The 15,868-nt window shown below is 33.9% G+C and overlaps 2 protein-coding genes across 2 annotated transcripts; both read left to right on the top strand.

The window, feature by feature from the left end:
- The first annotated feature begins 3,513 nt into the window (after positions 1-3,513).
- On the top strand, positions 3,514-7,305 carry LOC111895323 (probable serine/threonine-protein kinase At1g54610). The gene is made up of 7 exons (XM_023891409.3): positions 3,514-4,144; positions 4,288-4,572; positions 4,675-4,992; positions 5,110-5,337; positions 5,427-5,527; positions 5,615-5,738; positions 6,785-7,305. The coding sequence occupies exons 1-7, from the start codon at positions 3,803-3,805 to the stop codon at positions 7,124-7,126; spliced, it is 1,740 nt and encodes a 579-aa protein (XP_023747177.1). The 5' UTR covers positions 3,514-3,802; the 3' UTR covers positions 7,127-7,305.
- A 6,892-nt stretch (positions 7,306-14,197) lies between these two features.
- Positions 14,198-15,058, top strand: LOC111895326 (mitochondrial import inner membrane translocase subunit TIM8). The gene is made up of 2 exons (XM_023891411.3): positions 14,198-14,355; positions 14,648-15,058. Exons 1-2 carry the CDS (start codon positions 14,308-14,310, stop codon positions 14,834-14,836), a joined length of 237 nt encoding a protein of 78 aa, XP_023747179.1. The 5' UTR covers positions 14,198-14,307; the 3' UTR covers positions 14,837-15,058.
- The last annotated feature ends 810 nt before the right edge of the window (positions 15,059-15,868 follow it).

The following is a 15,868-nucleotide window of genomic DNA, read 5'->3' as shown; positions in this document are numbered from 1 at the left end:
GCAACACTTTCATTTAAAATGTAACTCTGGTTTTAAACAAAGCATAAACAAACCGGTCTTTTCTGTCCGTGATTTTGGGGATGTCACATATTATTTTTGGCTCGACTGACTCTACTTTATCTAGAGAATTCAAAGATTTGATAAAAAGTAAGTTCGAAATGAGCATGATGGGAAAAATCAATAATTTTCTTGGACTGAATATTCGTCAAAGCAGAGAAGGAATTTTTATTAATCAAGAAAAATATACGAAGAATCTGCTAGAAAAGTTTGGATTGACGAATAGCACAAAGTTACGAGTTCCAATGGCAACTGACATAAAGTTGACACCTTCATTAGATAAACCTGCAGTTGACATAACCACATCTCACTGCTGTGAAGAATATATTTTATGTGTGTAATTGTGCAAGGTATCAGTCAAATCCACGAGAACCACATCTCACTGCTGTGAAGAATATATTTTGTTATCTTAAAGGAACAATTTCGTTAGGATTGTGGTATCCTTCGAAAACTGGGTTCTTTATACAAGCATATTCGGATGCAGACTTGGTGGGTGTAATCTTGATAGAAAAAGCACAAGTGGTGGATGTCAATTTCTCGATGGCAAATTGGTGAGCTGGCAGTTGAAAAAGCAAACATGTGTATCAATTTCAATAGCTGAGGCAGAATACGTGGCTGTTGCTGCTTGCACTTCACAAATTATATGGATTCAAAGTCAATTGCGTGATTATGCAATCAATATGAAAAAGATTCCATTATATTATGATTCTCAAAGTGCTATAAGAATTTGTCATAATCCGGTGCAACATTCGAAGACTAAACATATAACACTTCGTTATCATTTCATCAAGGATCACGTGTAGGATGGAAATATTGAAGTACATTTCGTGAAAACAACTGATCAATTAGCTAATATTTTCACGAAACCTTTAGATGAAAAATACCTTGTGAAAATTATAGAAGGACTTGGAATGATCGATGGAAATTCTTTTCCATGTGAAAAAGGCGAATGATGAATGACCAGGAATGATTCAGAGGCGCTGAATGAAAGACAAAGCAATAACCATCAGCATTCAGAGGTTACTGTTCATAGTCAACGCTTCAACCCCTTCAAATTCGTAAATTTATCACTTATTTTAAGGGTTAATTCAGAGGTTACTGTTCATATTCAACGCTTCGACCCCTTCGAATTCGTACATTTGTCACTTATAAGGGGATGATAAAATTTTGTATTTTTTGCAACAAGTACAATTTATTTTCAATTTTCGAAAAATTAAAAATCCAAAAAGATTTTCTTTTGTTTTGTCATTTAATTTTCAAAAAATTAAAAATCCAAAAAGATTTTCTTTTATTTTGTCATTTAATTTTCGAAAACTTAAAAATCCATTTTTTTTTTGTTTGTTCAGTCTCTACTTTTGAAAAATCAAAACAACAAAAATATTCTGATTCTTATTTCGTTTTAGTATTTTGTTGCAGATAATCATGAAGATAAACAGTGAATTATGCTTGCCGTTCTAGGGTCAGGTACATTTTTCGTATGAATTAATACATTTTTCATCACTTGAACTAGTTAAGTTGTCCCTAGAAGCATGTTGTTGCATGTTGTCCAAAACCTCAAATGACTCAATGTGTGTGTACGAAAGCCTTAATGAAATTATTCATACAAAAATTTCTTCCCAATCAGGCTTATATTCACATTAGTTCCTGAGCTACCTGACTCTTCTCAAAATGAGTTAAGCGTTTACTGTTTTGTCCAAATATAACAGAGGTACTTTTCGTGTCTTATATCAATCTTTTTCACCTATAAAGTTCTTACACGATCACACACGAAGACATATGTCCGAGAGGTCTCTGATCAAACCCATCGAGACTTAGACATATAAAAAATCTGTGTTTATGATCTGACATCATGAGACCATGATGAAAGTGAAATCCAATTTTCACTACACTTTTAAGGAATTGACGGGGAACAATGTTCCAGATTTTCACGAAACATTTGCTTCAGTACCAAAATTCGAAACTCCAAATCATATTCATTTCGAATGAGTGGTCTTGATCAAACATTCGAAACCCATGATGGCAACGGTTGCGAAGAAAGAAGTGGTTGTTGGGTTGACATGGACGATTACAATGATTTTGGAGGCGGTGGTGGCAATAACGACTGTTGTGGCGACAACAGTGGCAATGTGGATGTCGGCGACGACGACCTTAGTTGTTGATTCAATGGTGGAAGTGGAGGTGGATGCGGGATGAGTTTGGCCATGGTCTCGGTTTGAATGCCGATGAGGATGTTGACGGTAGCCATTTGTGTGATAATTGAAGCAAGACGGCGGACATTAACGGTGGAAATAAAGATGAGTGTGGAGAGTTGCTCGCGGATACTTGGCGGTGTGACATCGGTGGACAGATCTTGACGGGAAGGCATGATGAACGATAATGAAAGCATCGTTGATAGACACCACTTACAGATGACTATTATCCATAAAAGTTAGATACAAGAGACAGGCAAAACTAAAACAACTTTTATGATTTCATTCATAATTCTCAAATGGAACAATACATGAATTAAATAAACAAAGACTCCTAAAAGTAGCTAAAATTGAGGAATTGTAAATCGTGACCTACTAATGCTTTAGTGGAACATAAAATAAAGAATAACTCGAAAGCAACTTAACGTCATGGCAAGAAAATAGGCCAATAACTAAATTGTGTCGTATCACATAATCCCACATATTATTCCCACAAATGAAGATTTTCATAATGTAGCTCCAATACGTGTAATTTTTTCAATCTAATCGAGTATTGATCGGCTAAAGAGAATCATCATTTCCAATCATGTTTGGTAGATAACCACAACAAGAACAGCAACAACAATAGACAAGCAAACAAAGAACAAGAACAACAACAAACCAACAACAATAGACAAGCAAAGAAAGAACAGGAACAACAACAAACCAACAGTTGCAACAAATCGAACAAACAAACATATATTTGTTTATGGGCTAGAGATAAAATGATCCATAAACATGTAGACTAGTAACATATGAGCTAACAAATATCAAAAGCCATTTTGATTTCTAGCTTGTCCTTCATACTACTCCACGGATGCTTCCATGTCGTTGCTTTTCAATAACCCATGTATCATAAGAACGTTTTTTGTAATTCTTACTTTTTTTTTTTTTTTTCTATAAATGAACTAAACTCTTATGTTTTTGTTTAAACACAAGGAGCATTCTTGCAGTTTCCTAAAAAATAAACCCAATCAAACTTGTTTTAACCCATCTTAAAAATCAATCAGTTTACTTCATTATTTTACCGATTTATTTTAGCACCCTTAAATTGAAATTGCATATTTAATTTTTAAAAAATAAATGGTTTTCCATTCTAGAAGTCAAAAGACTTTAATGAGTTGAAGAATGAGATGTTGATTGATTTAGCGACAGTGGTAATAATGTAATTATGTTTATAAAGGAGGGCTGAAAAGTTTCTGATAAAACCAACTCGAATCGAAATCCAAATCTAAAAGACTAAAAAACTGACTCCTTTTTACCCCCCCTCTCTCTTTCTCTCTCTCTCTCTCTCTCTCTCTCTCTCTCTCTGCAATCTGCAAAATTTCCAAAAGAGTTCCAGTGGCTATTTGCATCGTACAAGTCACCGCCAGCGGTTCCACCACCGGAATCACTTCACTTTTCCTGTTAAACTGCCGTAATTTCTCAAAATTTAATGCAGAAAGCGCCGATACTGGTGGCTGTTTTGCAGACAACAGATACCTGGCTTTATAGTTAATGGCGAGGTAGGTTAAGCCATGGGCTGTGTGCTCGGTACGACATCAACTTCAGATCGCCGGTCAAAGTCAAACAACCGCCGCCGGAATGGAGAAGAATCTACAACTACGAATTCTACGCAACCTAGACAAAACGTCGAGCAGGTAGCGCCGGATGGGGCCAAGGATGATAAAAAAGTTGGAGCTGTGGAAACGATCCGCCAAACCGACGGCGAAGTTCGACCGTCTGACCGGCGTAGGCCGAAGCCGGAATATAGCCTGAAAGTTGTTCAAGGATGGCCGTCGTGGCTTTCCGACGTCGCCGGTGATGCCATTAAAGATTGGATACCTCGTCGTGCTAATACTTTTGAGAAACTCGATAAGGTAAATTATAAAAAACCTGAATCTCATCACTTATATATGAAGAATTTATTTTCATTTCATCGATTCTGAATCGATTTCTCGAGTGACAGGTTATGAGATGTTGACTTTCTCTGATATAAATTTCTTCAATAATTGATGATCAGATTGGGCAAGGAACGTATAGCAATGTATATAAAGCTAGGGATTTAATAACAGGGAAGATAGTAGCTTTGAAGAAAGTTAGGGTTGATAATTTAGACCCCGAGAATGTGAAGTTCATGGCAAGAGAGATTATCATCTTGAAAAAGCTTAATCATCCAAATATCATAAAGCTTGAAGGATTGGTTACATCTAGAATGTCCTGCAGTCTTTACCTAGTGTTCGAATACATGGAACATGATCTCTCTGGTCTTGCCGCTGTTCAAGGTGTCAAATTTACAGAGCCTCAGGTAATCTTCAAGATCCAAATTGTTTCATACATTCATTATCCCTAATTAATTGGTGGTTTAGAAGTAAAACTGTTTATGTTGCTCTTGTTCCTATATCTGCAGATCAAATGCTTCATTAAACAATTACTTTCTGGGCTTGAACATTGCCATAAGAATGGTGTATTACACAGAGATATCAAAGGATCTAATTTGCTGATAGACAATGATGGGATTCTCAAAATAGCAGATTTTGGATTGGCTTCTTTTTATGATCCAAGACATAAACAACCAATGACTAGTCGTGTTGTTACTCTTTGGTATCGACCCCCTGAGCTTCTTTTAGGGGCAACTTATTATGGTGTTGGTGTTGACCTTTGGAGTGCTGGATGCATTTTGGCTGAACTTCTTGCTGGAAAACCAATAATGCCAGGTCGCACAGAGGTAAAAAATGAAAAAATAAAAAAAGAACATTTCTTTTAATCAAAATCTAAGCAATTATCTTTTCAAACATAAGTTGGATGCTGTTATAATCTTTGGATATTTTTTTTCTTTTTGAAGGTTGAACAACTACACAAGATATTCAAGTTATGTGGTTCACCATCAGAGGAATATTGGAAGAGATCCCGATTACCAAATGCTACTCTTTTTAAGCCACAACAACCATACAAACGATCAACAGTAGAAACTTTTAAAGATTTTCCACCTTCTTCTCTTCCTTTATTAGAAAATCTTCTTGCAATTGATCCCGATAAACGTGGCTCTGCTGTTGCATCTTTGAACAGTGATGTGAGTTTCCAAGATTTTACCTTTTTTGAAGTTTTCAAGATAAACAATTCTGATTTTTGGAGTAATCTTTATGCTCCACATGTATACAGTTTTTTAACACAGAACCTTATGCTTGTGAGCCTTCGGAATTACCAAAGTACCCTCCAAGCAAAGAACTGGATGTCAAATTGAGAGATGAAGAAGCCAGAAGGTTTTTACCATTTTTCCTTTTTACCTTTTTACCCTTGTTTTGTTTTGGGTATATGTTGATGCAGATTGTTGTTTTTTTTTTTCTTAGGCAAAGGGGATTGAGTGGGAAATCTCATGCTGTTGATGGGAATAAAAAAGGAAGAACACGTGATCGGGCAGGTCGGGCAGTTCCAGCTCCAGAAGCCAATGCAGAGATCCAATCAAATTTAGATGTATGTTTTTTCTACTTTCTTGTTCTTGTTCTTGATGATTTTACTCATTGTTTATATAAAATTAATAAAATCTATCTTCCATATGTGATTAAAAAAATGCACTAGTATCTTTCTTTTATACAATTAATCTAAAGTTTCTTTGAGGAAAAGTAACACTTTTGGATTTATCCTTTTTGCCAAAAAGTATCCATCATTAGATCCAAAAAAGGCACCACCTTTAGTTTTACGCGCTCATATTTTTCTACCAATTCAATTCTTTTCTTTATCAATTTATCATCATTAGAGTGAATAGGTGGCAAGAAATGAGTAGTCAAATTTTTCAATATTCCTCGCCTCAATAAATGTGTTTGTTACTGTTGATAACCGGACCGGACAAGCTTTCTAGAGCTATTTTTCAATCCCAATCCAATAATGCAGTACAAGATCATCATGTCATGTTATGTCATTCTGTATTCATTTCCACCTTTTTGGGCCAGACAAAAAGACCCATTCCAGTGCATGCCAAATGCAGTACAAAGTCATTGTGTTCTGTTATGTTATGTCTTGTCATGTAATTCCGACATTCTGTATTCATTTCCACCTTTTTGGGTAGGGTTTTATGTAGAAAAGCCTCATAATTTTGGGAAACTTTTTGATAAAGTCTTTTTTTTTTGAATAGAAAAGTCTCAATTATTTAATATTTTGCTCAAATTAACGAAAAAAATCCTTATTTTTGTTTTAACAGGAAATGATAGATTATCATGTAAAATTAAATAATCAAGACTTTTTTGTTAATTTTTTTTAGGATTTTATCAAAAATTTTCCCAAAATTATAAGATTTTTCTACATAAAAACCTTTTTGGATAAGACAAAAAGTGACATTTTTATCCCACTGACACATGTCATGTCACGTGATCTTGTATTACTTTTCACCTTTTTAGTGGGACAAAAGCAGTTATTTTTGTCCCACTGACATCAGTCCAATCAGTCCTAGTCCCAGTACAATGTTGTTCTGTTTTGTCTTGTCCTGTGATTCTGTGTTCATTTTTCTTGAATTTGATGTTTAGAGATGGAGAGTTGTAACACAAGGAAACGCGAAAAGCAAGAGCGAGAAATTCCCGCCGCCCCACCGTGATGCGGCGGTCGGACATCCACTTGATCCGTCCCATAATAATAATAATAACGGTCCTATTTCTTTCAATGGAGGTGATGACTCGTCATTTAGCTCATCAATTTTTGACTCAAAATCTTCAAGATCAGTGAAAGAAGTGGGGACCACTTCAAAGAAAAAACATAGAAGGGGACGATCACATACAATATCTTCTAGTAAGTTCATCCGTGCATTCCTTCCAACTTCTATGGATCTAAGATTCAAAACCAAAGAGGCAGTTTTTGGCAACAGAAGGTAGATATAAATAAATGCCTTTTTTTTTAACTTGATTTTTTTTTAAGATGTTTCTGACATTTGTTTCATGTTCTATAGTTTCTTGAATGAAATATGATTTGTTTTGGGGTTTATTTTGAGTTTTATATGTACAATTTACAAAGCAGAAATTATTTTTTGTATATAGTATGATCGGATTTCCTAGGTCGTATGTATTTTGAGTAGGTTATGGAATACGTGAAAAAGTAGGCACTTCGTAACTTTTGACATTCTAAATTGGTAAAAAATATCTTGTTTGTTAAGCTTTGGTGTTTTGGTAGTATTAACGATAACATTTCTTAGTTTATGTATATTTATTTATAGATAAGATTTATATAGCTTTAGAGTTTGTTGTATTTTTGTACCTATACATAGGTATACTATATTCACATTTATGCTATTCGAGCCACAACTCTAAAATCATAATTGTTGTCGACTTCTCTCTCCATTAATTTCTTTTCTCTTTGCGTTCAACAATGGTTAACTCGCCACCTAATTCATAATGGCGTCCGACAAAACATGTGGTTGTAGTATCACTAAGGCCGGACGGTATGGTATGCGGGGAAGGGTGCGGGAAGAGTCCCGCATGCGGGAACACCGCACCGTCGGTGCAAGGAAAGAGGCGTGGGAAGGAGGGTGGGGATGCTGCGATCTCACTTCTCATTCTATTGGTCCGTTATTTTTTTCTCTTTTTTTTTATTCAAACGGCTATATAGCCGTTAATATATATATATATATATATATATATATATATATATATATATATATATATATATATATATATATCTTTTTATTAAACTATAAATAAATAACACAACATTCAACCATTTTTTTAACTCATATCTTATAATTATCTCCAAAAAATATTAATCAAAATGTCATCATCTTCATCATCCGATTCGACGGTTCTAGAGGAGGCTAAGTTTATCGGTTCCGTCATGACGAAAACGGTTGCATATTTTCAAAACCGATTAGGCGTAACATCACGTGCACGATCTAAACCAAGAAAGTCGCGGCTGCGTAGAAATCGCGAAGCCGCATTCGATCGTTTTATAGAAGATTACCTTGCAAATTACGCCATCTACGCTATAAAGTTTCGACGTCGGTTTCGGATGAGGAAGGAACTATTCTTACGTATTGTTGGCGTTTTGGAAGGCCCCTTTCCATATTTCCAATGGAAAATGGATGTGAAAAGGTTTCTCTCCAATTCAAAAATGCACGACTGCAATTTGTCAATTAACATACGGCATGGGCACAGACAAATGAGACGGGTATTTTAGGATTTCAGAGCGTATCGTGCGGGAGTGTGTGTACAAGTTCTGCAAAGCGATCTGTTTGACTTATGGGCAAAGATATTTGCGCAAACCAACTATGAACGATATCCACAAATTGTACACGGTGCATGAAGGTAAGCATGGATTCCCTAGAATGCTTGGTAGTATCGATTGCATGCATTGTGGTTGGTCATTATGCCCCAACGCATGGCGTGGTCAGTACATGAGAGGCGACCACAAAGGGACGACGGTCGTTCTAGAGGCTATCACATCACATGATCTTTGGATATGACATTTATTCTTTGGTCCAACTGGTGCAAACAATGACATCAATGTACTAGACCGGTCGTCGGTATTCAATGATATCTACCTTGGAAAGTCGCACGATGTACCTTTTCAAGCAAATAGGGTAGCATATAAGCGTGGATACTATCTTACTGACGGTATATATCCTCCCTTGTCTGTTTTTGTGAAATCGTTTACATGTCCTAATGGCCCGAAAAGGAAAAAGTTTAAAGAGGCGTAAGAGGAAGGATGTGGAAAGAACATTTGGTGTACTTAAGAGACGTTGACAAGTACTAGCAGTCGGGGCAAGGTCGTATGAAGTGAAAATGTTATAGCACGTAATGTATGCATGTATCATATTGCATAATATGATTCTTGAAGACGAATGAAGAGCGATATGTCTGTACAACGAAAATGAAGTTTTTGCCAAATGTCGAAGGAGTAGCCGTTGGTACACAAGAGTATAGGGAGAATAGAAGAGAAGTACACAATTGCGACATTCATCACGCCCTTCGTGCTGATTTGGTGGAGCACATTTATAGGGCTCATATTCAGCCCCCCGGTAGAGTTTTCTCACGATGATTTGTTGACGAATCAGACGAGGATTCTGATATGTTCGTCGAGAGCGAAGATTCCGATGACGAGAGTGACGTTCGGGAGAATGATGAAGACGATGATGTCGATGACGAGGACAATGATTTCGAGTGATGTATTTTGGTTTTTTTTAATTAGGATTCTATCTTGTGGTTTGTTTGATTTTTTGTTTGTGTTTTTTTAATTTTCTACTTATTTAAATATTAGGTTTAATGTAATTTTTATTTTAATTAATGAAATGCTTTTTATTTTTAATTAAATTTTATGTTTATTATTAATTTAAAAATTATAAATCATAAAAAAGAATGAATTTAAAAAAAAAAAAACAAAATAGTGAGAGAAACTTCTCACTCATTCCTTGGATTTAGACGAGGGAAAAGAAAGTGAAGGAAATGGTGGTGTGACCCACAAAAAGTGAGGGTAACTCTCCAACCATACCCTCCGGTCTAATGATGGTTTTTTCAAAAGTTGTTTACTATTTTAAAAAATTTTTGATTTTTTTTTTTATTTTTTTATTTTACAATTGGAGATAAAAGCTTTTTTGAAAACCTAGTAAATTACATTTTAACCATTTCAAACTTCACGCTTGTGAATGCAAGGTCTTGAATGACATCGACGTCTCACCCCACAACATTTCAAACTTCATGCTTGTGGATATTCATGCCTTTCAGGTCGAATGTGACACCATCAATTTTATCAACAATCGAAGGTTGTTGATCTTCAAAACAACCCACAATCATAATGAAGTCATCAACTTGCTTGAGAGAGTGCCTTCTCCTAACATCTTCTATTCTGAAAACCATTGACCCCCTTGTTGACCCGATGATTTCCTGCTCTAATTGTAGTCACACTTAGCTTCAATGTCCAATGTCTATAAAATGAATACATGATCATCGATAAACGCATTAGTCCCAACCTCATCTTGTTGGTAACAGACACCAATGTACACCTCACTTATACCCCTTGGGGTAACCTATTTCTCTTTAGGCCTAACCATCGGCTTCTGCCGCCATACCTAACTCAAGGTGGTTGAGATTCTCTTTGGACCTAACAAACTAACCCAAGTCGTTTCAGTTGGGGTTATAAGTTTTAACATTTAAATAAAATAAAGCTTTATTAAAATAAATGATTGTAATTAGTAAAAAAGTATTTAAAAGGTTACAATTTAAGCAAAAGTGTTTAGTTTACTTGTCAAAAGTTAGAGTTGATGTCTTTAATCTTGACTGAAGCCTAAATAGATTTTGGACTTATTTTGTTATTACCAGCCTTTAGGGTGAAACAACTAGTTTATAACCCGTGAAAACTATGGTTACAAAATTAATTAAATTTTCATACTAAAAACTCAAAATTATTAATCAGTTATTTTAAATAAATTATTAATAATATATTTTTTTAGTTATACAAATTTATAATCGTTGATTTAAATAAATACGTGAAATTATATCACTTTATAACTTGTATTAATTTTATTTTAATTTTTATTTTAATGTTACTAATTTATGTAATTAGCAAGGTTCTAAAAAGCTCGTCATGGCTCCAAGACTTGTACCTGCCGCAAAATTTTACCAAAATGTCGCTTTAACTCATATATGTGGATAAAAAGAAATAATAGTTGAAAATACATATAAAAATATTAATTATATACAAAATTGAGGCTTTAAGTCATGCCTTACAAACAACGTGGCTCACCAAGGCTTGGAAAAACTTGATGTTTGACATTGCCGCCAAGTCACGCCTTACGTTATTTAGAACCTTGGTAATTATAGTGAGAAATTTAAATTTTAAAATTTAAAATAGAGAATCAATATGTTTGATAAGTGACATGACATTAATTATGAGGCATAATAGGGTGATACATGTCACAAAGAGAATAAACCTATTCTTTTATTAGAATAGGGAGATTGGAGTTTGGAGAAAAGGGGGACTTAGATTAAGACTTTGAATTTGGGACAAGGTTTAAATTTCTAATTGAGTCCTAACATCAAAACATTGAAGTAGAACTTGGGATATAGTTATTCCGTTCCATTAAAATGTCATTTGGGATTTACTTAATTGTGGAAATCGAATGTTGTGACTCTAAAGATGTGCGTTCATCTCCATTACTAAAATTAGCTTATGAAGCTTTGCCATATAAATTTTGAAACCATATCTTCATGAATCATCCATGGATTTATATGGATCCAATTTTGATCATGATTTAAGCTTCGCAATGTGATTTGGATGTAAGTTTTACAATTCTAAATCCAAATTATGGGTGATGAATTCACATGTGAAAAGAAATTATAGTGTTTTAATGGAGTTTTGAGTTGAAATTTAATGATGTTATTAATATTTAATCATGGTTTGGAATTAGATTTTACCATCGTATGGTCAAATCATGAGTGAAAAGTAACATTCCTTGAGTTTTAAGGTTTAAATTTGAAGATTTATGGGATGATATCTTAGATTAAAGATTTAATTAAGCTAATGATGTTATTAAATTTTGGTTCATGTTTAAGTTGAGTTTTGGATCCATCCTAAATCGTTAAATTTGACCCTTTAGCTGACTTGAGTTGATGAGATTAAGAAATTTTGTAAAAACCACAAAATAAGATCTTGGTTATGTTCAATTGTGTAATTATGTAAGGCCTTACCAATTGGTTTGTGAGGTCATAAATGATGTCAAAATGGGTGTCATCATGGGCAACATAAAGCATAAGACCGGTTTGCTCAAGGATGGGAGTTCGATTGGTTAAGACCCCCCCCCCCCCCTATAGGATTTATCGAGTAGACTTAGTGGGATGGTTTGATGAGTATTTTTTGCTGGAGGTTCATTTGGAAGATGCTCTAGACAGATTGGGATTGTTACTAGATATGTACGATATGTTCTTAGTTTTTTCGGCTCATATGTTTTTTTTAGACAAAGGTTTACTTCATAATGGGGGGTTGGAGACTCGTTGGAACAATTTGATCCAAATCAAGGTGAATATTCTTTTATGGAGGGTGTCCTTGAATAACCGAAGAGAGAGAGAGAGGCTATCGTATAGGGGTATTACCCTTAATTCAATTATGTGCCCGATTTGCTATGCAGTGGAGTCAATTGACCATCATTTTACAAAATGTGCGGAGTTTACGGTTGTTTGGATTAGAGTTGTTGTTTGGGGTGTGTGTGTGTGTGTGGGGGGGGGGGGGGGTACTCTTCTCATGTGGGCAGACTCCACAAGATTTTCTACGTAAAGCTTTGGATGCTATGGTAAACTTGTAATGATGGCCTTCTGGTGCATTTGGAATTTTAGAAATTCCACTATTTTTGGAACAAGTATTCCTAAAAATTCTTATATTTTTTATAATGTTGTTGACCGATCTTATTTTTGGATTACGAGTAGATGTAGAAAAGTTAATATTCATTGGGTTTCTTCGTAATGGTTATTAGCTTTTATTTTATTGTAATGGTTATTTTCTAACTTCTTACTAGTTTCTTAATAAAATTCTACGGTTCCAAAAAAAAATGGGTATCATCATGTGCATGTCTGTAAGACCTTGTAAGACGGCAAAATGGGTGTCGCAGGTTCTTAAGGCTCCCAAATTAGTTTGTAGAGGGCATTGCCGCATTGTAGATCTATTTGTACGACCTTACAAATGTTTATAAGGCCTTGATAGCTTTTTGTAAGGATTTGCATACATGACATCATATATTTTGTTTCATATCTAAAATTACGCTGAATAGCGATGATACTTGACTTGATTATGCATGTGTAGTCAAACATGTAGAAAAGCTTGTTAAAAGATAACTTATCTCTTTGAGGTTAGTATTGACTACATAGAACAAGAACATGTCTTATATTTGACATTATATTTTTAGATTTCCTTTTATAAATTTTATCCATTGGATTTCAACAATGAACACCACTAATTAATATGCATACATATTCATTACAGGCCCTACAAGACATTTATTTATCAGATTTTGGTCCATCTTCCTCCCATTCAAACTAGGAGGCATATTAGCGAGAACAATTACAGATAAGATTCATATACCTTTATAAATTTGTTTTATTTTAGTACTATGCACTATTGTTTTATTCAAGAATATACGAATATATTTCGAAATTTAATAGGTACGTCAAGGTTACCTTTTCTACCAATGATTTAAGCCAAGATTCTTTTATAATAAATTTAGTCTATAATTTGCATAAACTTCTAGTAGTGGATCGGATTGGCTTGATTTCATAAGAACACTAGTTTATAACTCATGTGAATCATGGTTATAAAATTAGCAACAAAAGAATGTCTTATCCGATAATAGAAATTAATACCAATTTAATCTATAAACAAACCATAATTCATTTAACCGTTGCTTAAAGTTTTAGCTGCATAACGTGTAATAAACTAAAAATCATGTATCAGTCTTTTCAAAATTTAAAGGGACCAAATTCACAACCAAACTATACCAAAAAGAAGAATCCGTAATTTTGAAAGGCCAATAACAAAAGAAATCAGCTAAATGCAAGGACCAAATTTGCAATTTTGTCAATTACACAAAATCAAATTAGATGAAGAGTATGGGGTCTATCCAAACTCACATTTATAACAAACAAATTAAAAGTGACATATTTTAGTCAAATTTTATTTCAAAATAAACTCATCTATAAATTTATAATAAAATACTCACCTACAACATATATTGGTTTTTAATAATGAGACCCCTTATTTTGATTTTTGAACTTGTAATATAACTCTTTAAATGTTGACTAATGTTGATTTTTAATACATTAACAACAACGAACAAAAACATTTGTTGTGGTCAAAGAATATCCAATATGTTTGGATTTGATCACAACTGTGTAAACCCAATAACTCAAAAGGCCATTCAAGCCCAATAACTTAATTGGACTTTCGATTTGGTATCCTCCTTGTTGACTTGTTATCAACGTTTACAACCATTCGCTCCTTTGTTTGTAGGGTTTTAGGGTTTTTCAACTTTCCATCGCTTTTCTGTATCGATCAGCCAATTTGCTCTCAAGCTTCGATTTCCATGGACGCTTCAGCATTATCAAACCCTCAGTTACAACACATGATCAATGTAAGATCTACTCTGAATTTCTATTGATTCCGTTTGTATATATTTATATTACATCTACCAAATTTGGGAATAGATGTTTGAGATCCGCATCGATTTGGGTCTCAGTTGATGCGATTTCTGATCGCTTAAAACCTAAACCACTTGTTTTGATTTCAATTTGTTTCAATCTATGTAAGAGTGGATCTACAATCATTGAATTTAGGTTATCCGTTACTTACATCGTTCTGAATTCGAATAGCAATGAAAGTATTTTGGTTGTTCTTGTGTTTAACGGAATTTGGGGTTGATGCAGCAAGAAAAAGAAAGGGCAATGGCGAATGAGATGATTGCAAAGCTAACAAGTGCGTGTTGGGATAAGTGCATCACGGGTACTCCTGGAAGCAAGTTCAGTTCAAGTGAATCGAGTTGCCTTTCAAACTGTGCTCAACGTTACATGGATATGAGCATCATGATTGTCAAACGTTTTCAGTCAATGCACTAATGGTATAAGGTTAGGACACAAATATAATGCGATTATTGAAATTTTCATATAAGTAGCAAGTAACTTTCATCCATAATTCATACATGATGTGATGATGTTTTCTACTTTTTCGTTGATGAGTAAACAATTAGTTGAAAATATGTCATGTATTTCTTGCACTTCAAATTGTTATGATTTTGTTTTCATTACTTCAAACAGTGTGTTTTGAATTTGCTTGTTTAATACTGTATTAGGACTGAAATTCCATGTATTTATATTGGAAATCTTGTCGAATGCAAAATATGGTAAAGAGAAATGTTTGAAGCTCAATATATCATAAATTTGCACAAAAGAAAAAGAACATGGTAACTTTTGTGAATTGGGCTTTTATTTTTGATTGAAAAAAAGGGATTCATGGGAGTGGTTTTAAAGTTTTTGAGGGATGTACTTTTTTTAGACAAAAATGCCCTTCCAATCTCCTATTTATTTTATCTATAATTTATCAAATCAATACAAACTGTCATCTCTCCCCATACCTATGAACCCTACCCTTATACTTAAACCCATTCCCTCGTTGCTACATCATAATTAAATTTGAAATTATAAAAAAACAAAATACAAGGAAAAGCTCGAAATGCTAAGAAACACATGCTTCATGCAAATTGCATTTATTCAATTATACCTTGATACAAAAAAAAAAAAAAAATTTTTTTTCATTACATTGTTAATAATCTTAAAAAATCTAATTTTTTCTTGATGAAAAATCGGGTTTTGAAGTTGTTGGACTGGCCTTGATGAACAAGTTTCCGGCCTTTGTCCTATTAATAAAACCATGCTATCTTATGACTAAATGTTCCTAGGCCTAACCCAAAACAAGATATGTGTAATGCAATTTTATATATTTGTTTTGTAAAGCTGTTTTTTTCTTCTTTATATATTATTTGCATATTCAATAAAAACGTATATTTGAGGATATAAAAACTTTAATAAATGAAAATTTTAATTAAATGGAAGTTTTATCATGATTAATTTCTAATTCCTTTGATAAATTCA

Source organism: Lactuca sativa, chromosome 4 (assembly GCF_002870075.4).
Source record: "Lactuca sativa cultivar Salinas chromosome 4, Lsat_Salinas_v11, whole genome shotgun sequence".
NCBI lineage: Eukaryota > Viridiplantae > Streptophyta > Magnoliopsida > Asterales > Asteraceae > Lactuca > Lactuca sativa.
The sequence above is the reverse complement of the archived record's forward strand: the minus strand, read 5'-3'. Positions and strand labels throughout refer to the sequence as shown.

Bases quoted from the DNA above. Each gene is read 5' to 3' on its own strand.
- LOC111895323 (XM_023891409.3), top strand. From the start codon at position 3,803: ATGGGCTGTGTGCTCGGTACGACATCAACTTCAGATCGCCGGTCAAAG. The intron at 5,528-5,614 runs GTTTTTACCATT...TTTTTTTCTTAG, and splicing joins AGAGATGAAGAAGCCAGAAG to GCAAAGGGGATTGAGTGGGA. The intron at 5,739-6,784 runs GTATGTTTTTTC...TTTGATGTTTAG, and splicing joins AGATCCAATCAAATTTAGAT to AGATGGAGAGTTGTAACACA.
- LOC111895326 (XM_023891411.3), top strand. From the start codon at position 14,308: ATGGACGCTTCAGCATTATCAAACCCTCAGTTACAACACATGATCAAT. The intron at 14,356-14,647 runs GTAAGATCTACT...GGGTTGATGCAG, and splicing joins AGTTACAACACATGATCAAT to CAAGAAAAAGAAAGGGCAAT.